The 24,804-nt window shown below is 39.7% G+C and overlaps 2 protein-coding genes across 4 annotated transcripts in view; one reads left to right on the top strand and one right to left on the bottom strand.

Moving 5' to 3' along the window:
- PDGFD (platelet derived growth factor D) overlaps nt 1-24,804 on the top strand; it is a 266,713-nt gene that overhangs the window by 131,696 nt on the left and 110,213 nt on the right. The window lies entirely within an intron of this gene.
- Nucleotides 1,849-3,928, bottom strand: DDI1 (DNA damage inducible 1 homolog 1). The gene has a single exon (XM_043481503.1). The coding sequence runs from the start codon at nt 3,732-3,734 to the stop codon at nt 2,544-2,546; it is 1,191 nt and encodes a 396-aa protein (XP_043337438.1). The 5' UTR covers nt 3,735-3,928; the 3' UTR covers nt 1,849-2,543.

Below are 24,804 nucleotides of genomic sequence, written 5' to 3' on the forward strand. Positions count from 1 at the left end.
TTCAGATGACATTTATTCCCTATATTAAAAAGATTGTCTCATGCCAGAGAAATTAAATATGTTCTTGACAAAGAGAAGAATAAAGATGAACTTATTGGAAGTTATGGATTAATAGAGTTCAATTCAAACCAAAGCTCAAAACAAAAAACAAAGACTTGGATCTGGTCCTAAAAAACATAATTACATTAGAAGTGATGTTGCTCTGAGAAAGGCAAGTGTGTGTGATGGGATTTGATATCATGCAAAGTGTCTTTTTAATTTAAATACTTGGTGATTTTTGATTGACTTTCATGGGTTAGATATCCTGATACACAGTATACTCAACCTTGGTCAGCCCCATGTGACATGTGCAAATGAGATATGTTTTTCGTATAAATGGATCTGAAAGCTGAGTCTTGCAGAAAATACTTAGGAGTCTGCACACTTTTATTCATGAAGGTATCCATGCATTTATCAGGTCAGTTCCCATTTTTCATTGGCACTTAACTGATGATCCCTGGCTGTACTCTGAATTTCTTCCTTTACTTTGTCACCTACTTTTGTCTTTAGTACTTATTTAGAAAGAAAAGTAGAAAAGAAGTCTAGTCATTGGTCATTTTTAGTAACTCTACTGGATGTAAAGTGAAAGTCAAAGTTAGTCGCACAGCTGTGTCCGACTCTTGCAATGTCATTGACTGTAGCCTGCCCAGCTCTGTCCCTGGAATTCTCCAGGCAAGAATACTGGAGTGGGCTGCCATTTCCTTTTCCAGGGGATCTTACCAACCCAGAGATTGAACCTGGGTCTCCTGCATTGCAGGGATTCTTTACCAACTGAGCCACTAGGGAAGCCCAGATGTAAGCCTTGGTGCAAATGTAGACAAGGTTGGGAAAATGATATGAGCACAGGAATTCTATTAGGAAGAATGAAAAGTGAAAGTGAAGTCACTCAGTCGTGTCCGACTCTTTGTGACCCCATGGACTGTAGTCTACCAGGATCCTCCATCCATGGGGTTTTCCAGGCAAGAGTACTGGAGTGGGTTGCCATTGCCTTCTCCAGAGGATAAGGAAGAATACTGGGAGGCAAGTTGATGATAGCTGTAAGGAAAGAGGAAACTCTATAGAAACATAACGAAGAAGCCAATCAAGAAAGGGAGACCTCCAGGGTAGGAGTTTTTTTCTGTAGCCTTTGGAAGGGCTTGGGTAGCTTTAGATCTTGTTGGGAAAACAAATAAAGGATATCCTGGTTCATAATGTAGTCTTAGTAGCTGAAAATGACTCTCCCATCTGAAAGAGATTATAGATGAGAAATCTGAGGTGTATTATATGTGAACTGATTTGCCTAATTAATATAGAGCTAAAATCAGAATATATTTTTGACTTTGAACCTTGTGTTCTATTAATAATACCAATCTTAATGAATTGTTGTTGTTCAGTTGCTAAGTCATGTCCTTATCGACCCCATGGACTGTAGTACACCAGGCTTCCCTGCCCTGAAACATTTTCTGTGAGTCTGATGGCCTCAGGCAGCTGAAACTTTTCTCTGAGGTATTATAGCCATGGATTGTAATTAAGTCTGGAATATTCCATTTCCCACTATCAGCAGTAATGGAAAGTAGCTTTGTCAGAATGGACCATATTGCTGAATGAGGCCTTAGAGATCTCATTCAGAAATTTTCAGATGTTATTTTAAAAGTGAAGCCCTTTGTTCAAACCAAATTTATGTAGTAACAGCTTAATATATAAAGCCAGAAAGATAATCCAGGGACCTAGACACTGCCTGCCCTTGACTCTCATTCCCACCACAATTTAACCACTAGGTTCCCAAGAAGCATGATAATTAAAAAAAAAAAAAAAAACTACTTGATTGCCTTTCTTTTATGACCAGAATTTCTTGGAATGTAGAGGAGAGAGGAAATTACTTTAGGACATCCTGGGAGAAAAATTCACTCTCTCAAGTATGGTAGAAATAGCCTTTTAGAATGAATTGCAGTGAGCATGCCTCCACAGGAGTCATGATGAAATTGGCTTCTTACTGCCCCAAACAGACATTTATATGTATTAATCAACTTGAGTAAAATTGACCAACCATTTCTAGTACCTTTCCTTAAAAAAAAAAAAAAATTCTATGAAAATAAATGTATTCCCCTAAATATACCATAGTTACTGCTGATTTAAAATCATTTTGTGTAGGTGCATTGTAGCATCTGTAGCAATGGCTTTTTCCAGGGAATTCTGCAAAAGAGCAACAGGTTTGGACAAGCCATACTATAATTTCCTTGGACAGCGTCTCCAAAGAGGCTGGTTTTCCTTTCATGGATTATCTGAAAATCAGTTGGAGCCTCCAGAGTCTTCTCAGGATAAGGTCAGTGATTTTTAGATAAGGGAAATGGATGGACCAAGATCAATCAATCACAGTTTACATAGTGATGGCTCTGAGAACTTAGTCCCAAGGCTAGGTTTAGTGGTTACCGATTTTTTAATGATTGCATTGCCAGTGAGCTCATGTCTTATAATTTCCCGAGACCTGAGACTCCCTCACGGTGATAGCATATATAGAGCCTGTTTCAATGCTTTTTCCGCCCTGAATCCATGGCTGAATGTTTAATAGCATTTGCTATTTCCTTATCTGAAGACTCCTCTGGCCCCGTGCCACTTACCAACTTAGCACACGGAGGTAACTCTCCCTCAGGAAGGAAGGAGGTCTGTGTGCCCGTTGTGCCGATCACCAGCACGTTTCTCTTGAGGTCGATGGAACACTGATGTCTCCTGAGCATATCCAGCCCGAGAAGCATGTCCATGGGCTGCTCCTCCAGTATAGAGAAAGAGCATTGTAAGAAGTCGCCTTCGATCTGAATCTGCGCTAGGTGGACTCGCCCGAGGATTCGCTGCGTGCCCACGCCTTTAGCGACCCCAGCCCACCGCCGATCCACCAGCCGTATGATGTTGCACCTCTCGGCACAGACTTGGTTCATGATGGTCATCTGGGCCCCCGAGTCGACGAAGGCCTTCAGAGGATGCCCGTTGACTCTGCAGTTGATGTAGAGCATGGCCACCTGGCCGAAGCTCTCCGGCGCCTCTTCCATGGCTATGCTCATGTTCTCCTCGATGTTCTGCTGCCGGATCTCCTCCTCGATCTTGGCCTGGGCCTCCAGATCGAACGGGTCAGCCGAGAAGAGGCGCAGTCGCTCTTGCTGTCTCAGCGCCCTCTCGCGTTGCTGCTCCATCAGGACCTGGGAGAAGCTCTCCAGGCTTCCGCTGAGCAGCGCTTCGGCCAGGGCGGGGTTGCGCTCCTTCAGCAGGGACAGGTCGTGCGGGCTGGACAGCAGCATGCTGCGGACCAGGGCCGGGCTGTCCAGCCCTTGACCCGGGCCCGCCTTCTCCCCAGAGCCGCGGCGGCCGGAGTGCTGGGCCGACTGGGCGCGCTGGTGCGGCCGGGAGCCGGACGTCCCCGGCAGGGCGGGCCCCGCTGGCTCCACGCGGGAGAGGCCCGCCGCCAGCCCGGGGGAGCGCGGCCGCGCGGCCTCCTTCTGCAGTAAAATGACCATGTCGCCGTCCTTGAGGCCGTAGGCGCCCAGGGAGCAGTAGTCGTCGACAAGGAGCCGCTCCATGTAGACGATCTGGGTCTCCTCGGCGGGGATGCCCGACTCCAGCTCGCAGAGCACACGGAAGTCGTGAAGCTCAAAGTCAGGCCTGACCTGCAGGGAGAAGGTGGCCTCGGAGAGGTCCCTCCTCACACAGTAGACCGTGAGCAGCATGGCCCGGGCCCGGGAGGGCCGGATGGACAGAGGGCATCGGGCGGCTCGCTGGCTTGACTGGAGCTGGTCTCCGTGGATGGCTGGGCTGCTTCTGGTGACGTGGTGTCCTATGCATTCACCTCCCGGAGATGCAGCCACTCACCGGTCCGGGGGCCGCCTGCCAGCCTCGGTGCCTGCTGCTTGGCCGCATGGAACCCAGCAGGGGCATTTGTGTTCCAAAGTCCATTCGCATGTGTGCTGCTTGGAACTTAGACCGCTTGTTCCCATAGAAACAAAGTCACTCCAGTCCATTTGGTTCTAAGGCGAGTCCTTCAAAGCCTATTTGACCTGCGGTCTGAAAAAGATTGTTTCAGCTTTCCCTATACAATATATCAGCATTCTGTTCGTTTGACAATTGTATTCTATGTACTTTTACTTACCCCCCAAACAATGAGTACTTGTTTCCTACATGGCAAGTATCAGGCTACCTTGGTATAAAAAATGATGGATGCCTTCCCTTGAGGATCTCATATGCTAGGGGTAGACTGATGGGAAATGAGTAAATCACAGTTCTGGAGGTCAGTACTTTCAGACGTGTTCAGCATACTGAGGGATTCAAGGGAACAGAGGATGTCTCTCTAAAGAGACAGGTGGATGTTGAAGGATGAGCATTTCCCATGTAAAAAGTGGGGAGGGTCACTCTAGACAAAAAGAACTATATGTGTAAAAGCAAGAATTCATAACAAGGTTTGTTTTTCCAGAGAAATATGACACATTAAATGTAATAGGAGAAAAATGTCCATGAATTTGAATGGCAGGCTATAAAGCTGGAAAAAATTCATTGGAGCCAGTTTATAAAGAGCCATATATGAACCCAAGGAATTTAAGCATTATCAATAAACAAGAATCCTCCCCTTCCCAACCCTACCCCCAAAAAAAAGGTGGGAAAAAAAGAGAAAAGAAAGGAAATGGAAAAGATTTGAAGCAGGTCTTTGTGATGTTTACTTGTTTTATTGATTTAAGAAAGAGTTTTCTCACAACAAATGAAAGATGTGATTTGGCAGGAGGATCAGCTAGAGGTTTTCTCAATGGCTCAAAGAGGGAGCTGTTGCTGGAATTTGCAAATGTAAGAGGCAGTGCAGAATTATAGTGTTTCCTGAGTAGAATGTGCTTACCCATTGGATGTGGGAGCAGAATTGTGTGGAAAATACAGAAGGTCTCTAAAACGAGAGACTGGTTAGAAGTAAGTCATTACTTTGAACAGATCAGTGAGGTGAACCTAGAAGGGACGAATTTGACATCAATTCTGTAGGAAAGAACTTGCCTGGGGGCTCAGACGGTGAAGTGCCTGCCTATAAGGCGGGACACCCAGGTTCAATCCCTGGGTCGGGAAGGTCCCCTGGAGAAGGAAATGACAACCCACTCCACTACTCTTGCCTGGAGAATCCCATGGACAGAGGAGCCTGGTGGGCTACAGCTCATGGGGTTGAAAAGAGTCAGACACAACTGAGCGACTTCTCTTTCTTTCTTTCTTTCTTTCTTTCTTTCTTTCTTTCTTTCTTTCTGTAGGAAAAGGCAGGGTAAATGCCACAGTCGCTCACACTCTGATCTGAGGGCACAGCCCCACTCCATACCAGGCTCGAGACCCAAAGGCAGGGGTAACACGGTCCTTCAAGGCAATGGAGATCAGGTAGAAAGCTTTGAGTGCCAATTGTTTTTCTTTGTGTTTCACTGTGTGTTTCCACTATAGAGAGCTCATGTCTTCCTAGCTTGGTCTTCCCAAGTGCACTTTTTTATGAACCAAAAGATAGCGGACATCCTCTGCCTCATCCCCTCTCCTTATTTCAGTCTTGTCAGAAGACCTGCACTGTCACTTAGAGAAAGATGTGACATCAGTCTGGAGAATTTGGGAGGGGTTCTGTTTCTCATGTCTTTGTCTCAGATGGAAGACTATCTCTGCACTCATTGCTCTAATTACCCTAAGGTTCATGCTCATATTCATTTACATCGAGAATGTTGGCCAAATGCCAACTGTGTGTGGAGAATGTGCAAAGTTTTCGGGGTGCACATAAATAATGTTAAATACAAGCTGTGTTCTTAAAGGAACTCAGTCTAAAATAGAGGACATACACACATATACCTACACATTGGGAGTTAAAAATACCACAGAATCTTGCAGAACGTGGAAGAAATTAGTAGTATTTGTAGAACAAATGCAGAATATGGATAGGACTATTGGGCATGGAAGGCTTCCTGAAAGAGCTGGGTTTATGGTGATGACAAGTTGGCTAGCAGGGAGAACAAGGCCAAGAAGACTGCCTGACTTAAGGGCCTTTAGTTGGAAAGGCAGTACCTAATGACAAGGAGGACTTTACGAAATTTTAGGGGGAAAAAAACTAGCATCATAATGTTCTTGTAGAAAATTATGAATTATTTAGAACTATCTTTCACTCTTTATGGAGATGGATGGCCCTTTGGCCTAATAACAATAGGCTAATAAATGTCTTCTGTGGTTCTTAGTGTCCAGATAAGCCCATCAGAGATCAGTAATGGTTTCTCCTGAGTTTGGGAACAACTGTAATGAAGAAGTGGGACAGGGTACCCACTCCAGCATTCCTGGTTTTCCCTGGTAGCTCAGAAGGCAAAGAATCTGCCTACAAAGCGGGAGACCTGGTTTCAGTCCCTGGGTTGGGAGGATCTCCAGGATGAGGGCATGACAACCCACCCCAGTATTCTTGCCTGGAGAATCCCCATGGACAGAGGAGCCTGGTGGGCTACAGTCCATGGGGTTGCAAAAGTCAAACACAACTGAGCGACTAAGTACACACATACACATAATATGAGACATGTTCGTATGCAAATTACTCTGCTAAGGAGCAGATGAGAAGTTAGTAGGGCTCACATTCCATGTTCCTTTCTCCCTACCCAACCAGCTTTGAACCATGGTTCTTAAAATATTGATAAGTCATGAAGGTAATACGAGGGCTTTTGTTTTTTTTAAGCAGTGAATAAAATTATTTTTGCAGAATAAGTCTTTCTTTTTTTTTTTAGCAAAGCAAGTATTCAGAATTCAAAAGCAGTCAGCATCTTTTTTCATGTTACCCTGCCTTGATACTGAATGTCATTAAATTTTATGTAGTATCTTTTATTATCTTGTAATTCTTTACTTTTGGTGGCATTTTGAATTTATGTGCTTTTTTACCTTTTACTGAGAACACACAGTGGAAAACAAAGAGACTCAAAGTCTGGCCAATTAACTGTCATCATTCTGTAGATCACAGGATGTCAGGATTGGCAGGGAGCCTTCAGATTCTGTGGTCCAGTCACTCATTCAGATGTTAAACCTCGGTTGCCAAATAGTCTGGAATTTGAAAAGATAAATACAGCCTCCTGTTTAGTATTTCAGTTTGTATCTTCTTTGATTTTTTTTTCATTTTACTCAGTATTACTGGTGATTCAAATACTGTATGTATAATTTTCTTACCTCAAAATTTTAATTAAAAGCTTCTTCTAATTATGTAATAAACTGGGGAATCATCTGGAATGTATAAAAATACTCATAAATGTAAAACATTTTTAAATCTATAATCCTTGTTGCACAGATCACTTGGAAATGGGAGCTCTGAATTATCTAGGTGTGCTTATCTGGGTAACTGAAGGTTATTGCAACTTTTCTTTGGGAGATTTTGTGAAGTATAGTCCCTTACTTTTCTTCCCTGGTAAGTACAATGTAGGAACATAATTGAATCTTTCTTTGATAAGCGATACTCCTGCAAGGTCCCAGGGCTATCACTCAGAAAATCAATTCTCATTGTATAGCCTAAATACCCATAAAACAGAAAAGATGACAGTCATTTCATACTGGCCAGTAAATAACCCCAAAATTATTTTTTGAAGTAAATCCATAATAGTACCTTTTGTAATTTGCTTCTTTTAAAAACATAATGCAGCAAAAATCCAGATGATTAATGGTTCCACTTAGTACAGTGAGTTGATGTTTAAAGTACCATCTCTTGCTTTACAGAGCAAAATAAATGTTTTCTATCTGAAACGATACTACGGCAGCATGGGTGTCATTATGTAGTATATGTAATAATTAAGCTGCATTAAGCAAATATATTAGCTTGCTATATTTTGTTTCCTTTAAATATATGCCTGGTGTTACTTTAAAAATACAGTGTTACTGAGACTTATTAAAACAGTTATATCACCACTTGAGATTTTCAGTGCCATTTAAGGGAAGATACAGAATTTTTAAAGCTGTATTCATAGGCTGAGCAACTGAGTTTCCCACTGTTTTCATAGGTTAAATAACTAACTTTCCCATTTTCCTGTTTGCAATATAATATTATGCCAGAACTGCCAATAATGAATAACATTGATTTCTTCAGGAAGCTAATCACTTAATAGATACATTAAAATGTTGCTCTGATGGAAGTTCAAGCTTTTATTAGTTTGTTTGGAGGTTTTCCCTAATAAAAAGGTTTAGCATTGCCCGTTTTTGAAACTTAAAGACCACAAGACCTCTTAAATATATTAGCAGATATATAATTGAAGAAATTCTGAGAAATTAGTATGCCTCAACCTGCTGGGAACTCAGCTAGTGGTTTTTCTTAATTGTAAGAAAAGTAAAGCATGAACAGAAGACCTACACATACATGTGTGTACATGGTACACACACATGCACATGCTTGGAGAGAGAGAGAAAGCTCACACTCAGAACATGTTTTCAATTATTTTGAGAATGCAATGAAGATGATGTCACTTTCCCACAGGGAACACTTCATCATGCCTTTATTTATTACTTTATTTTATAGCATAACATTTTAACATTTTATCATATAAAGAGATGCATTTTAAGGTATTTACTGTGTATTGAAGGTAATATAATCTCTTGTTAACTTTTAGTGTTTTCAATACATATACTTTCCAAGTCTATATATACATGTGTATATTTTCATTTTTAAGAAAATTTGCTGCTACAATTTTGTACTTTATGGTCCTTTTCAATGTGTTAAGAATATGAAAAAAATATTCTGATCTATAGGATGCCCACCTTGTTTATTGAAGGTTTGAAGATTACTTATATTTTGTGATTGTTTATAGATTAAATAAAGTTAGTGTAATGAATTAAAAACAGGAACAAAACAATTTACTAATGTAACTTTGTGGGTTGATAGTGACTTGTCTCGGGACTTGCCAGGTGGCCCAGTGGTAAAGAATCTGTCTGCCAATGCAGGAGACATGGGTTCCATCCCTGGGTTGAGAATATCCCCTAGAGAAGAACATGGCAACCCACTCCAGTATTCTTGCCTGGAAAAGTCCATGGACAGGGGAGCCTGGCGTGCTACAATTCATGGTGCTACAAAGAGTCAGACACAACTGAACACACTTACTTTTCTTAAATTTCAGTGTACCTTAGACAAGGAATGTTTTTATTTTCCTGTTTCTGCTGTGAGAATAATCATGTAAAACAAAATGTAACAGTAATGACAAATAGGGTCTTATGTTTTGAATTCAGCTGTGATTGAGGAAAATTATTCAAACCATTTTTATTGTTTATTCTTTTACAATAACTTGTAATCAACTCATCTCAAAAACAATGTCACTGTAGTTTAGAAATACCAGTGGGATCTATTTATAAGTTCAAACACGCTTTAATAGTTGTAATTTCATTGTGATTTCTATACTTTTCTGTTTTGTCCTTCCTGTATCAGTTCAGTTCACTTCAGTTCAGTCGTTCAGTCATGTCCGACTCTTTGCGACCCCATGCATCACAGCACACCAGGCCTCCCTGTCCTTCCTGTATAGTTAGTCCTGATTGGAAACCATGGAAATGTCTTGACTCAGTCCAATTAGTTACAAAAAAATATGTGTTTAGAAAGTTACAGATTTGTTTAGTTAGTTTTCTGCCATTTGAAGATGAGCTCAGAAACATGTTAATAATTTCTCATAGTAAATATTTAATGACAATATCCTATGAGCACATCAGTGGACTTGGGGCTTTGAGGACTAAGATGACTAGGACTCACTTTTCTCCAAAGAACAAGGTAGCCAGTAGACCAGATAAGACTCATGCACTTTGGATCATTTTATATAACAGAATGTAGTAGAAGTTATAAGAGATGTGTGAATAAAATGCTGTGCTTGCTCAGAGAAGACAAAGGTTACTTGTTTGGGTGAGGGGTACAAGGAGTGAGTAGGAATATGTAGAAAGCTCACTGGTGAAACTGCTCCTGAATTCAACTCGAAATATGACTTGGTCACAGCCATAGTTAAATTTTACCCAGCTGACTTTGGAGAAATAATGCTTTGCTCAATGTGTCATAGCATGAAAGTGAAAAGAAAGTGAAGTCGCTCCGTAATGTCCAACTCTTTGCGACCCCATGGACTGCAGCCTGTGAGGCTCCTCCATCCATGGAATTTTCCAGGCAAGAGTACTGGAGTGGGTTTCCCTTTCCTTCTCCAGGGGTATCATAGCATACACTTGACTTTTTTCTCCTCTAACACACATGCATTTTGCTGTTCATTGTTTCCCCTTGTAGATGGTATTAGTGGAAGGATACAGTAGGATGTTAGGACTGGTGCAGGGAAGGAATAATAGTCTAGCTTTCTCCTCAACCCTAGCATTCACACAGGCACCCACACAAACAAACAGAATGAATGTCCATGTTTGTTTTTGTATAGAGCCTGGCTGGTTGAGCTAACAGTCAGTCTTTATCATGAGGAAAAGCCAATGCAGTTCCTGGGTTGCCATCTGCATAGATCCTCTTCTTCCTCTGCTTTAGAGTTAGTGAAGATTCCTTCAATATTTTGACATTGTGTTGCCTGTCAGTCTTAGTTTATGTTACTCTCTAGCCTGTAGAGATATTTCATTAGGAAATGTGCATTAGGAATTTCCAAATGTCCTTGTAAGTGCTTTTAACATGGATGTGTATAATTAGTTAATATTATAGTTTAATTCTTTTAAATGTCTTGATGCTATACACATATGTGGATAATATAGTGCAAACTTTTCTGAAAGTAACCAGTTTCTGCATTGTCCACATATATTCACTCTGACACATGAAACATGTAACTCCTCGGTACATGCATGCAGTTCCGATAGGAAAGATCTGAAGATGCCTTCAGTCAACAGCTATGCCACCCCAAAAGCTAGCTGTGTAGCAGGTCACTTCATTTATCATGACCTTTTGGGCCAGATTGACTGGATGCATGTTTCCTGTTAGGACAGAGGTATATGGTAAAGATCTCAAATAAATAAAGAAGCCCATTGTACCACAACAACATGGCCGTTGGATATTTTATGAATTATATGCTTGATAGGTTTCTACAACTGTCTTAGACAAAATTCCTAGGTCATTGTTTATGTAGCTTTCTCTATTCTAAATAGCAGCTGAGTTAATTGATCACCATGGTAATTAGCACGGCTGAAGCCCATCTGTCTATAGAATTTAATTGTATTCCAACCATGAAAATGAGAAAGCCTGATAAACAAAAGTTTCAATTAAAAAAAAAAAAGCAAATAAAAGAGAAATCAGCTAACCTATTTTTCCCGGATAAATTAAATTTAGCAGTTTAGCTACAAGGAAACTTCTTTCTTAGGCCATCTACATGATGTCAGGCTCAGAGAATCTCTCTCCTCACTATCAGAATGGTTTGGAGGTGTTACTGTCCCCCAGGCTCTTTCTCTGTTCTGAAAGACGTGAAGCTCCCAGGCCTGTCCTCTATTCCATTGTCGTTTCCATTCCACTTAGGAATATTCTGTTTCGCTCAGCTCATAAAATGTGTTTAACTGCTGATATGCTTTTGTTTACTCATATAGTGGTAAAATATTTCAGTGCTGCTTTCAGAGCATGATAGTCTCTCTTTGGAACCCTCCAAAGGACATGAACTGATCAGAGAAACCACATACCCTGGCTTTCAAAATAAGAGACCCAATTTCAGATGCTGAAGGGAAAGAAGATCAGATCATTGATTTTTCTTTTGCTTTACAAACTGTACATGAAATGAAACAGAAAGGTCTGTGGCAACCCTAACTAGATTGTTTTTCAGGCTTATTTTTCTGTATTTCCTTATTTTTCTTCAAAACAACTTAAGTTACTATTAATCTTGAACAAAGACATGGTTTGATTTCATGTTCTTACTGTAGTGTGTTTCATCTGGAATGTAGAATTGTGGTGGGCCCTTCATGCCTGTGGCTAAGAGACACTAGACCAAATGTTCCAAGGATAACTCATAAATTACTGCTTATACAACATGAAATATACTGACATTAGATTGACATCAAAAAGTGGATCCCCACTGAAATCATGGTTGCTGATATTAAAGTTGAACTCTCAGATTATGTCTTTGTAGAAAAATTTAAATCAATGAGGATCATAAAATCCTGAATTTGCAGTAAACCATCCTGAATAAAAAAGCAATGACAATTTCAGGTAGGAGGTATACTTTATGTGTGTTAGGATGGGTATGTAGACAATTTATCTAGGAGTTAGCATCAGGTCTCTATGTTCTTTTATATAGTCTTAAGTAAATCATTTCTTTATGGTATTGAATTCTTCATCTAAAATATCTGAGATCATCCTAGATATAAGATACCTCAACAAAAGAAAAAGAATTTATCTTATAATAAAATAGGCTTTCGGTGAATCACTTCTTACAAATAAGGCTGCAAGCTCTTTTCTTTGAAAATATCAACTCATTCTGCCTCTGTGACCAAAAACCATCAAAACACAAGCATTTTTTTAAAAACTAGTATCAAAAATTTAATCAAGTTATGTTATTCTATCCTTTTATAAAGCAACAGTATTCTATATCTCGGGTAGTAGACAAACAGTCATATACACACACTCACAAACTGTCTTGGATACACAGTAAGATAGAAAGCCTGGTGTGACTTTGAAGTAAAGAAAGCAGGGCTTATGCTCATTGGGTTTGTCACATTCTCTGAATGTCCTTGGACAAAGCATCTATTTCTCTGAGCCTCATTATCCTCTTATATAAAATGGGGATGATGGCAATGATCTCTTTTCCATAGGATTTTGGTGTGGGCTTAATGGATAATTTGAATTTGTCCTGTAAATAGAAAAACACTCTACCAAATTTATCTTTTCCTCAATGAGTAGAAGCAATACTTAACAACCCAGAAAAGTCAAGGAGAATGGAATTTATATATCCTGAAGATGATATGCAGATTAATTTTAACTGATAATTGGCTCAAACTGGTTGCTGTGCTTTTAGAACCATCCCTACTCTCTTCAACTTGTACTTTAGGCTTCCCAGGGTAGCAGCAAGAGTCTGTCACTAGCCTGTTTAAAAATCCCAAGAAGTAACCTTCAAGAGTTGAAAATAAATCCATTCAGAGTTCTTTATTTCAACAACTTATTCACTGTTGTTTTGAACCAAAGCAGTTTGTGAGCTGTTCTTGCAGGTTAAAGGAAGTAGACAACAAGCATCTGCTTGTAAGGTGCTTACAGAATGATTGAGCAAACGGAACATATGAAAAGACAATCCATTCACCATAACCGAAAGGATTGCAAATTAAGTCTAGTTAGTAGGCAACCGAATTGTTGAGGTGGATGCCAAGAGTATGGTTTTTCCCATAAATTACGACTTGGAGTTATTATTGTGGTGGGTCATGTGTTAGATGGAACAGTAAGAGAGCTTCATTCCACATACCTTCTTTAAAGGCCTTTTTTAAAAAACCAAACCCTCAATGCAATTTACAGAGCTAAGCAAATCAACACTCAGGGTGAATGCCCAGAGTCATTTGGACTGAAGAGTATAACCACCAGGCCATGAGATTTGCAAACCTAGGTGTCTCCTCAGGACAATTGATTGCAGCCTTCTAAAAGTTCCCTTGAAGAACCTACTGTTTGACAGTGGTCATTGGCCCTCTGGCCATGAAATAGCAGATGCAATCTCTCAGAGCAAATCCTTTTGATGGTGTACCTCATTAGTTAAAAAGAATCAGCAAGAAACTTTTATCACATTTTCAATATGTGTATATATATTTGTAAATTATATATAATACTATATATAATTTATAAAATATTAAAGGGATAGATATTTTAAATGGATCAGTTAAATACCACTTTCTACTATTTTTTGTCTACACTCACCCATGCATCTTGAAGTGTAAGAACCTTACTTTTGAGACTTTCAGAAAACAATTAAGTCTCTGATACTTTGAATATACCTAAGGAGCAGACTTCCTTTCAGGCTGGCATAGGTTAGGAGCAAAACAGAAAGGCAAGAACACAAAGAAAGCCTCGTCTTAAGAGAGGTTGCAGAGAATCACGTATGTGATGCCACTTCATGGGCTGAGACCAACCTCTCCTAAGACAGTGACCAGCAGGTAGAGGTCAGGAGAAGACGATGGGATGGCTGCAGCCACTGAGTTGGGTGCAACTGGAACACAGCTCTGCGTGTCCTAGTTTTCCCACCTCCTCTGCTGACACTGGGGGCAAAAATGCAAAGAACATTTGAAAGCCACTCTAGAGAGTCCATGAAGTGACAGACAGATGATGAAGAAGGAGGCAAGAGAAAAGAGGGAGATGAGAAGGGCACATTCTGAAAGTCTTTACCTTTGCTGCCCAGTGGCCGGGACAGCTTATCAGTGCTTTAGAAAGAAGTGAGTTCAGCCCCTGGGTTGGGAAGATCCCCTGGAGGAGGACACAGAAACTCACTCCTGTATTCTTGCCTGGAGAATCCCTTGGACAGAGGAGACTGGCAGACTACAGTCCACAGAATCACAGAGTCGGACACAACTGAAGCAATTTAGCACGCTTGCATGCACTGCTGAATAAACAAAAGCTGTGGTTTTGTGACGTTTGTCCTTTTGAACATACTGTTGCTGCTCCAGCTTATGGGATTTGGTGGATAAATGCCCCAGGTTCTCCATCTTTCTGTGGGGCAAGTCTGAGGTATGTTCCTCAGGTTTCCTCAGAGGGTTTGAACTGCAGTGGTCCATGGCAATGATGTGTTCATTAGATTTTCTCCCATCCCTGTCCTCACTTGTGCCTCCTGGAATACCCTCCCAGATAAAGACTGTCTGCACCCATAACCTTGTCTCAGTTTAAGTCAGTTTAAGTCCAAAGAGAAACAACTGTTAATGAATTTGAGCTGGTAGGGTTGGTGGTGGTTACATATTTATCTGTTGCATTCTGTATGGTTTTATTTCAGTCATTTCTTCTGGATTCTCAAAAAATCCAAGTACTTTTTACACAAGTATAAACAGCATGGATTTACACCTTACATCATTGGGTCAAAATCTTGCTGCCTGGATGTGGGTTCAGTGTGGACGTGGAGCTTTTACTATTTCTGCATGTTCTGTAATGGTGTTATCAATTGTTGCTCTAAATTGGCTGATTCAGATTCAGAAGTGCTCTGTCAGTTAAGCTTACAGTTTTATATATTTGGTAATTACAACATATAATAAAATGTAGACAGTTTGACGTTAAGTCTTAAGGGCATGCACTGCCCATGTACTGAGATTCACTTCACCACTTTGAGGCTTTTACTTCTGTGCATAAATTTATATTTATATTTTAAACAAGAGTCTTAGTATTGATATCTTGTTGACTCCTGAGAAGCACACCTAGCATTGGTTTGTGGGCTTATTTTTAAGCATCAATCACATTATGATACTTGACTAAGGATGTGTTCCACATTCTGCTTGAAAATCCTTGAGATCAGTTCTTCAGTAGAGATTATACAGATTTGATACTTATGTGTGCAAATTGGTAATTTGTATGCACATTTTTGACAGAGGTCTTATGTGTATTTCTCATTGTCTTGAAAATATTAGCAAACATTAGAGACACTGATTAAGTATCAGTTATTTGTATGCAATCCAGGAGACTTCCTGTGGTTCTTTGAAGAAAGTTCATATCCTCTGAACAATTTGTTCTGCGTTTGAAATATGGATACAATAGCAGCATGATAGGTAAAAAAAAAAAAGTGTCATTTCTTTTGTGTTTGTATCATATTATCATGTTCAAATGTATTCTTAAAACATATACTTGAAAATATTCTTTTAATTTAACTATTTTATCATCAAAATTTATAGCCCAAGATGAAAGCTCCCTGACACTAAATGCCAAATTATGTATTTTGTGAAAACTTTTTGTTCACAAGAATCACAGTGGAAAGTATCTCTTCACTCAAATGATTTTTATTCCTCATAGCATTAGTTAATGTTATAGTATCATACATATATTCAAGTTTATGAGGTCGTCAAAAGCAATGATGTTGAAGATACATTTGAGAGAATATTAACACTTGTCACAAGTTTGTACAATCTTTTTTTCTTAGGTTAACAATATTTGTATAAAACATGGCCAGTGTGGTAATTTCACTCTGAATATGGCTTTTAGATATAATAGGAAAATCATTTCTAAGAGAATTTCTGCAGTAAATGTATAAGTTGTAATAGGCATTTAGCCAACATATAAAATTTCATTTGAATGTCCATGGTGGCTATACTCATTCGTTGCTGAAAAAGAAATGCTGAGCGTCTGGTTAGCACATCTCTGGATCATTTTACATGACCTCTGGTCTATGGCTACATGATGTGTTTCAAGGAAAAGATAGGTAACATTTGTTAACAGTGAATTGTCTTTGTGTAATATTAACACTAGATATTAGGAGAAATAGTGAAATTTACCAAGAATGAATCAGTAGTGTGCTTTTTTGTTAAAAAAAAAAAAACATAACTATTGATTAAAGAATAGTTAGTGTCATCCTTTTCCCCTTGTACTCAAATTCAACACTTCTTAAATATTACCCAAGAGGTAGAAGCATTTCTAGAATGACTATATACCTATCTTAGGTGAGTTGAGTGAGATGAAAGAAACTTTGCCTTAATTGAAAAAGGATGATTGAATATGTTGAGATCAAGAGCTTCCTGAAAAGACAGGATTCTGTTTGAAATGCATTAGAGCAAAGAAGTTTGTAGTTCAGAAAGATGTAAATAAAACACTGCTCCAAAGACCTTTTTGTTGCTTACTTGCAGCTGTTATTTACTTGAGATTTTGGTTATTTAACTATACTTTATTCCAGAAGATATTCAAGATCATAGTTGTGGCAGATTTTTAATTATATACAAAGCTATACAACGTGGAACATTTCACCCTGGGGAATACCCCAGAATGGCTGGAGCCACTTTATTAAGTAAGCTGCTGCAGTTTGCTCTGGTTGCTAAATCAAAGGTTTTATTTATTTATTTATGTTTTATTCCTTTAGGCAATAGTTGTTCCATAGTTTTCATCTTTGACTAACTGGAAGTACAAACAAATAAACCTTTGAAGAAATAAAACAGTTTTTACACTTTATATAGTTATTACCCAAATAGTATTGAATAGTATACAGGAAACTTTAACAACAAAAATGGCCTGTAAATTTAATGTATGTTTACAGACCTAAATTTACCTAAATACTTGATATATACACTAAATTTTAGCTTAACATTATAAAAACAAAAACCTAGATAAAATATTGTTTCACATTTTTAAAAATCTTAAGGTCACATTTTTCTTTACTTTTGGAGTGGTTGGAGCCATCTGTTTTTGAAATTTACTTAGGAAATTCGAGGGGTAAAATCTATTTCATTCTTAGTGCTACAGAAAGTATATGTTATTATAGTATCACACTCTAAATAATAATTATGAAAGCAATTTCTATAAGCAGTCCTGTTTGTTCAGTCTATTCACAGAAGCTACATAAATTAATGCAGTTGTCTCTCTCAGCTGTTGAGTCCAGCTATCAATTTTGGACATGGGATCTGTTAAGTTAGAACTTGAAAGAAAAATACAAAGAACAGTAGTAAGTCAGTTGAATCTGATTTAGAGTGGCTATTTTAAGGAAGCAAACTGAAGACGACTATAACTTTATATATGTCTATTATTAGCTGAAATTTTTTCTTTAGTAAGTGCTTGAAGTCTGTTATATTTCAGTTCAAAACATTCTTCTTTCATTAACAGATTTCTGGTCTTTGTGCATTGCATTCTGTTTTTGTTCCTTGCTATACTCACTGGGGAAGAAAATAAGGAAGAACTGTCTTTCCTTGTATCAGAGGCCTGACGGGGATCCTCAGAACTTGTGAAATCAGGACTTTTAAAATCTGTTGAATGAGCTACTCACAAACATAGGCATTAATACCTTTTCCACCCACACTCTGAGTATACCCTTTCCAACACTGTGCATCTCAGCAGCCCTCCTCCACCTTGACTCTTAAAAGTTTCCCTCTGTATATACATTAAATAGCTATTTGCAGACTAATCTGTGTAAGAAGTGTCCCAAAACTCAGTGGCTTAAAACAAAAATTATTTATTTTCATTCATGTGCCTGGGGTCAGATGGATCTTGACATAAGTAGACTAAGCTTGTATGGTGTTTACCCCCTAAGTTCAGGTTGGATCTACATCTGTCTCTCAGCCTTGGTAGCCTAAAAGGCTACCCAGTACATGTGTTTCTTCGGGACGTAGCAGAAGCAGAGATGGCTGAATAGAAACAAAGTCAAAAGTGAAAGTGAACTCATGTCCACCAGGCTCCTCTGTCCATGGAATTTTCCAGGCAAGAATACTGGAGTGGGTTACCATTTCCTTCTCCAGGGGATCTTCCCCACCCAGGGATTGAACCCAGGTCTCCTGCATTGCAAGCAGATGCTTTTACCATCTGAGCCATGAGGGAAGCCCCCAAATAGAAACAAAGGATGACTCCTAAGGCCTAGGCTCGGAATCAGCACACCAGCACATCTTCCTGAATTCTACCATCTCTGTCGAGTCATATTCCCAAGTGCAGTATAAATGCAGTATAAATGGGACAGTAGAATGAAGCGGTTGACTCAAGAGCAGGGATCCCCAACCAGTTGGTCCTCAACCTGTTAGGAAGCAGGCCGTACAGCAGGAATAAGTGACAGGCCAGTGAGTGAAGGTTCATCAATTGCTTCCGTTGCTCGCATTATCCCCTGAACCACCCCTCACCCTCCACTTCCATCTGTGGAAAAATTGTCTTCTGTGAAACCAGTCCCTGGTGCCAAAAGTATGGGACTGTTGCAGAATACTGCAACTAATTTAGGCTACTGATTCTATAAGTCAGACTTCAGGGAGTCAATCTATTTTTAGGTTTCCTTGGACCAGTGCAGCTCAAATGTGATCATGGACCTGCTGCCATTCCAGGAACCCTTTGTTCATAGTCTACACTTGCTGTAGATTAACTATGGCCCAGAGTGCATTGTTTAGTTTGTTAAAATTGTTTTTTTAAATAGCAAGATATTTTTGACAAATGAAGCAGTATGTTGATTTTCAGCCCAGTTCAGGCTCCTCGTCACATAGCAGACAAACACTTTGAATAGCCTTGCCTTGAACTTGTTTAGAAAGCGAATCCCTTCATCTAAGATTTCAATTCTTTCACTAATTATAGATCCAGAACTGAAGTTAAAACACAATGAATTCAACACCTATATATTGGCATTGATGGTCATATCTTTTTAAAACTATTCCGTTAGTAGTACAAATGCATGCATGAAATAATATATTAGGATAGATATGAAAATTGACAGTTATGTAAAGGCATAAGAAAAAGTGAGTTTAAAATATGACCATATCCTAAGCTCCATACTCTTAAAATATAGTCATCTTTCTAGATCTAAATTGAAAAATATGCTTTCAGTTGCCTTTCAACATATTCTAGAAACATTTATTGTGTTTCCTGATTTTGTATAAGGTACCTATCAGAGTACAGCTGTGAAATAATAAAATGTGAAGTGAAAGTCGCTCAGTCATGTCTGACTCTTTGTGACCCCGTGGACTATACAGTCCATGGAATTCTCCAGGCCAGAGCCACTTCCTTCTCCAGTGGATCTCCCCATCCCAGGGATTGAACCTAGGTCTCCTGCACTGCAGGCAGATTCTTTACTTATATACTTTGTCATAGATATTATCTTATTCATATTACTGAAATATTTTTCCATTCTTTAATTTTAGTTTAGGAGCTATCGATAAATCATTTGTAATATCTTTGGGAGATTAAATGGATAAAGTAAGTTCATACTTTATGAGGTTTATATTTTCAGTGTATGTCGACAGTCACAGTTATCTCAGACTTACTAGGAAAAAAATTAATGAAATAGCTCTGGGGCCTAACATTCCTAGAAATTGTGTCAAGAAAAGCCAGATTTAAAATATTAAGTGTATATCTCCATCTCTACATTTTATCACATATGTTATTTCTTCTCTTTGAAATAATAAATTGGACTGTGCTTCATCATCCTCCAAACTCCTAAAATGTTTGCTGCCTAGAAATCATTGTTTGTTTACTTCTTTATGTTATTACTCTGTGCATCAGTTTAACTATATGGCATTTCTTTCATTTCTGGTTTAGATTTTATAAAGCATTACTGTGTGTCTTTTTGCTTATTTGTTTGTTTATTTTTGGTCCTTGGAATCCTGTAGACAACCTAATGTCCTCACTATTTGCAGACAAAGAAACTGTCACTTTAGATTAGGTAATCTCAGAGACACACAGCTAGAAAGTAGTACAGAACACTCCCTTCAAACACACTTATTTTTAAGAAAGCTCATTCACTTTATCCCTTTTACAGTTCAGTTCAGTCGCTCAATCGTGTCTGACTCTTTGTGACCCCATGGACTTCAGCACGCCAGTCCTCTCTGTCCATCACCAACTCCTGGAGTTTACCTAAACTCATATCCATTGAGTCAGTGATGCCGTCCAACCATCTCATCCTCTGTCATCCCCTTCTCCTCCTGCCTTCAATCTTTCCCAGCATGAGGGTCTTTTCCAGTGAGTCAGCTCTTTGTATCAGGTGACCGAAGTATTGGTGTTTCAGTTTCAACATCAGTCCTTCCAATGAACACTCGGGACTGATCTCCTTTAGGATGGACTGGTTGGATCTCCTTGCACATAGAGGTGGCAAATATAACATGTGTATGACCATTTATCCCCCTTTCATACTCAGGGTAGGTGCTAGTAATTATATATAGTAAGTAGTCTTTCTCCTAGAGCATACCTGCAGTCTTAGAAACCTTCCCAAAGTTCCTAAGGAAAAGATTCATAAGTGTTTTGGAGTTGGCATTCAAGATGAAATATATTTGATTTCCATTTCTATATCTTACTTTGTTAGGATTTATGTCTTTTATGTCTGTGCCCTATAATATCTACTATTGTACTTTACACAGAATAATAAAGATTAAATAGCTATGCTGGAAAAAAAGTTATGACCAACCTAGACAGCATATTAAAAGGCAGAGAAAAAAAAAAATGAAAGGCAGAGACATTACTTTGCCAACAAAGGTCCGTCTAGTCAAAGCTATGATTTTTCCAGTAGTCATGTATGGATGTGAGAGTTGGACTATATAGAAAGCTGAGCACCAAAGAATTGATGCTTTTGAACTGTGGTGTTGGAGAAGACTCTTGAGAGTCCCTTGGATTGCATGGAGATCCAACCAGTCCATCCTAAAGGAAATCAGTCCTGAATATTCATTGGAAGAACTGATGCTGAAGCTGAAACTCCAATAGTTTGGCCACCTGGTGCGAAGAGCTGGAAAAGACCCTGATGCTGGGAAAGATTGAAGGCAGAGGAGACGGGGAGGACCAAGGATTAGATGGTTGGATGGCATCACCAAATTGATGGACATGAGTTTGAGTAAGCGCCAGGAGTTGGTGATGGATAGGAAAGCCTGGCATGCTGCAGTCCATGGGGTTGCAAAGAGTCAGACCCAGCTGAATGACTGAACTGAACTGAATAATTTATTGTTAAATGGGTATAAGTCATATTGTGGTAGAATTTGATTTACTGTAAGGAATAATCTTTTCTTTTATTATCATTGAATAATTTATTTCTAGACATCACTTGACTTCATCTTGTGCCAGGCACTGTGTTATGCATTTGAGACTCAAGGACTAATTCATTCACTGGGGCCTGAAATGGAGACAGAAAAGAACATACCATAGCAGACAGGATGTCTGCCCAATGATGGGTTATAAATGTTTCTGGATGTAGCTCACCACTGGGGAGTGGAGGCTGCCTGGGCACCTACTAGATTGCTATTCACAAAGAAAAGGGTATCACGAGTGGCTGGACCCCCAAAATACATCTTAATTTACAGAAGCAGACTAGCAGGAGTACATGTCATAGCTTTGTCTTCAGGGTTTGCAAATTCTGGTTTTAAAATTGCAAATGAACGTCCTCAGTCATCAGATGGATTAACCACTTGTCTTCTCTTGTACTGCTTCCTCATATGTAAATGTGCATAAACATCTTGCTGCAAGAATACTCTTAATGCCATTCATTCAAAAAATATTTATTGAAAGCCTCCTATTAGCTCCCATTATGTCCTGATACAGCAACGAATAAAATGCAGTCATTATTTTCCAGAAGCTTTCACTCTGGGAAATGGAGGACAGGAAACAAATGAATATTTTAGGCAAAGGCAGAAAGGCAGCACATGCTGTTTTTTGTCACAATGCTTGACCCAAGAAATTCTATTCCCCTTCCCCCGTTCCCACACACTATATCATCATGAGGCACTCTATGCATTTTTTAAAATCTAAAAACCTCTCTGTTCCATAATTGCTAGTGAGAACAGCACTTGTCACTGTAGCTTTCAAATCTTTCTGGAGCTATAAACGATGGTGATGCACCTGTACCAAATGACCCATCAGCAGATGCCAAGTATCCTGTCTGTAACACCCGTAACAATTAAATATTGTGTACTTACATTCTGTAAGGCTCTCATGGGTAGCTCTATAAGACTTCAGCTCTTCTTCACAAAAGTTAGTATCCTGATAATAAGATAAAGATGTAGGCAATGTGAGCTGAATAAGTCTTTGTAAGACATATGTTAGGCACTGCACCCCCCCAAAAAAAAATCCTGCAGGTGAGAGAAAAGATCAAAGCTTCTGAACTTCAGTTACTGTTTATTGAATACTTAGGTGAATAAGCAGTTGGGGTTTATGAAAATTCCTAATTTTAGGTGAGGGGTTGGACAGGACAGTGATGAAGGCTATGCTGAATGCTAGACTAGAAATTTGACTGAGAAAGTATTAATAGGAGATGAAGGCTAATATTTGGCTATGTGGACCGAGACAGTTTCCAGTGAATAAAGTTAATCTTCCTTCCTATTTGATGTCCCTCGCATTTGTTTCCACATGCTGAATAATAAAACAGATAGGAAAAACACCCAAGGAATGTTAACAGATTTGTTTTAAGGTAAGAGAGATTGTTGAGGGCTGAAAATGTCAGAGATTTCCTTACAAAATTTAGTTTAATATGACCTACATTCTTGAGTGGAATTACATGCTGTGTGTGGAAGGAAAGGTTTTTCTCCTAACATCCTTCCCAGCAAACAGATTACAAACAACACTTTTCAGAGCAGGAACTGTGTCATAGTAATTTCTTCATTCCAACAGTGGTTCTGATGTCCTGTCCACATTGAAGTAGCATGCACTCAGGAGGTGTTGGTTGAATATACATTTCCAGTGGCCTTGTATATCTTGATAAAAACACAGGCAAGTGTACTAATTCTTAAATCACTGACATTAGTGGTCACTCCCGCTGCTTTCCTGCCCCCTTTTGGTTACTCACTGAACCCTGATGGGTGGACATGGGCTTCAGGGGAGGGAGGCTCAGCTGCTCCCCAGGCTTCCCTGGTGGCTCAGAGGATAAAGAATCTGTCTGCAATGTAGGAGACCTGAGTTCGATCCCTAGGTCAGGAAGCTCCCCTGGGGAAGGAAATGGCAACCCATTCCAGTATTCTGGCCTGGAGAATCCCATGGACAGAGGAGCCTGGTGGGCTACAGTCCACGGGGGTCACAAAAGAGTTCAACACAAATGAGCAACTGACACTGTCTCTGTCAGCTGCCTCCAGCCCAGGGAGTGCGCTGTGTGCATGTGAGCCCATCATGGGAACTCCCCTGGGAATGGAGCAGGCCTGGGAGAGTGCCCAGTAACACAGAGGGCAGGAGGGAATGCCAGCTTGGGGTGGGCATCAGGGTTCCAGGAAGGCCTCTGCTTTCTTAAACAGAGGTGCCCAGGGAGAGAAGTCCCCTCTTTGGCCTCTGAATCCCACCCTGTGAGGAGGAGGTAGCTGGCAGAGAATATTTTGAGAGCATACGACACTGAGGAGGGCACCGCAGAAAAGCAGACGCCCATGACTACACTGCAGAACCTCTAATTAACCAACGCTGAATATATTCTAACTCTTCATTGCCTTTGTGACAGGATACAGCTTCTTTTTTCTTACCTTTTTTTTTTTTCATTTATTTTTATTACTTGCAGGCTAATTACTTTACAATATTGTAGTGGGTTTTGTCATACATTGACATGAATCAGCCATGGATTTACATGTATTCCCCATCCCGATCCCCCCTCCCACCTCCCTCTCTACCCGATCCCTCTGGGTCTTCCCAGTGCACCAGGCCCGAGCACTTGTCTCATGCATCCAACCTGGGCTGGTGATCTGTTTCACCCTAGATAATATACCCTATATGCAAAACAGAAAAAGAGACAGATGTACAGAACAGACTTTTGGACTCTGTAATTACATGTATATTTTCTTACCTTTTTAAAGCTGTTTTATGTTTTATTGGAATATGATCGCTTTACGTGTTGTGTGAGTTTCTGCTCTGCAACGTCAAGAATCAGCCATATGTATCATATATGTCCTCTCTCCTAACCCTCCCTCTGAACCCACCATTCCACCCTTCTAGGTCATCGCAGAGCATGAGTGTGTTCTCTGTGATATGCAGAGCTCCCCATTACCCATTTTGCACATGGTAATGTGTATACATCAACGCTACTTCCTCAGTTAATCCTCCATCTATTAACGCATATATATGGAATCTGTAAAAGTGGTCCTGATGAGCCTGTTTGCAGGGCAGGAATAGAGATGCAGACATAGAGAATGAACTTGTCAGCCCAGAGGGGGAGTGACAGTTTATTTATTAAGTCATTTTTCAGTGTGGTCATCTGTTACTTGCAGCCTAGATTAGCCTGTAAGATCAGTGGATTAATTAAACATATGGTACTGTGCAAATGAAGTAAAAGACCTCTCCCTGTGTGCAGAATC

The sequence above is a fragment of the Cervus canadensis genome, chromosome 11, assembly GCF_019320065.1.
Source record: "Cervus canadensis isolate Bull #8, Minnesota chromosome 11, ASM1932006v1, whole genome shotgun sequence".
Classification (NCBI taxonomy): domain Eukaryota; kingdom Metazoa; phylum Chordata; class Mammalia; order Artiodactyla; family Cervidae; genus Cervus; species Cervus canadensis.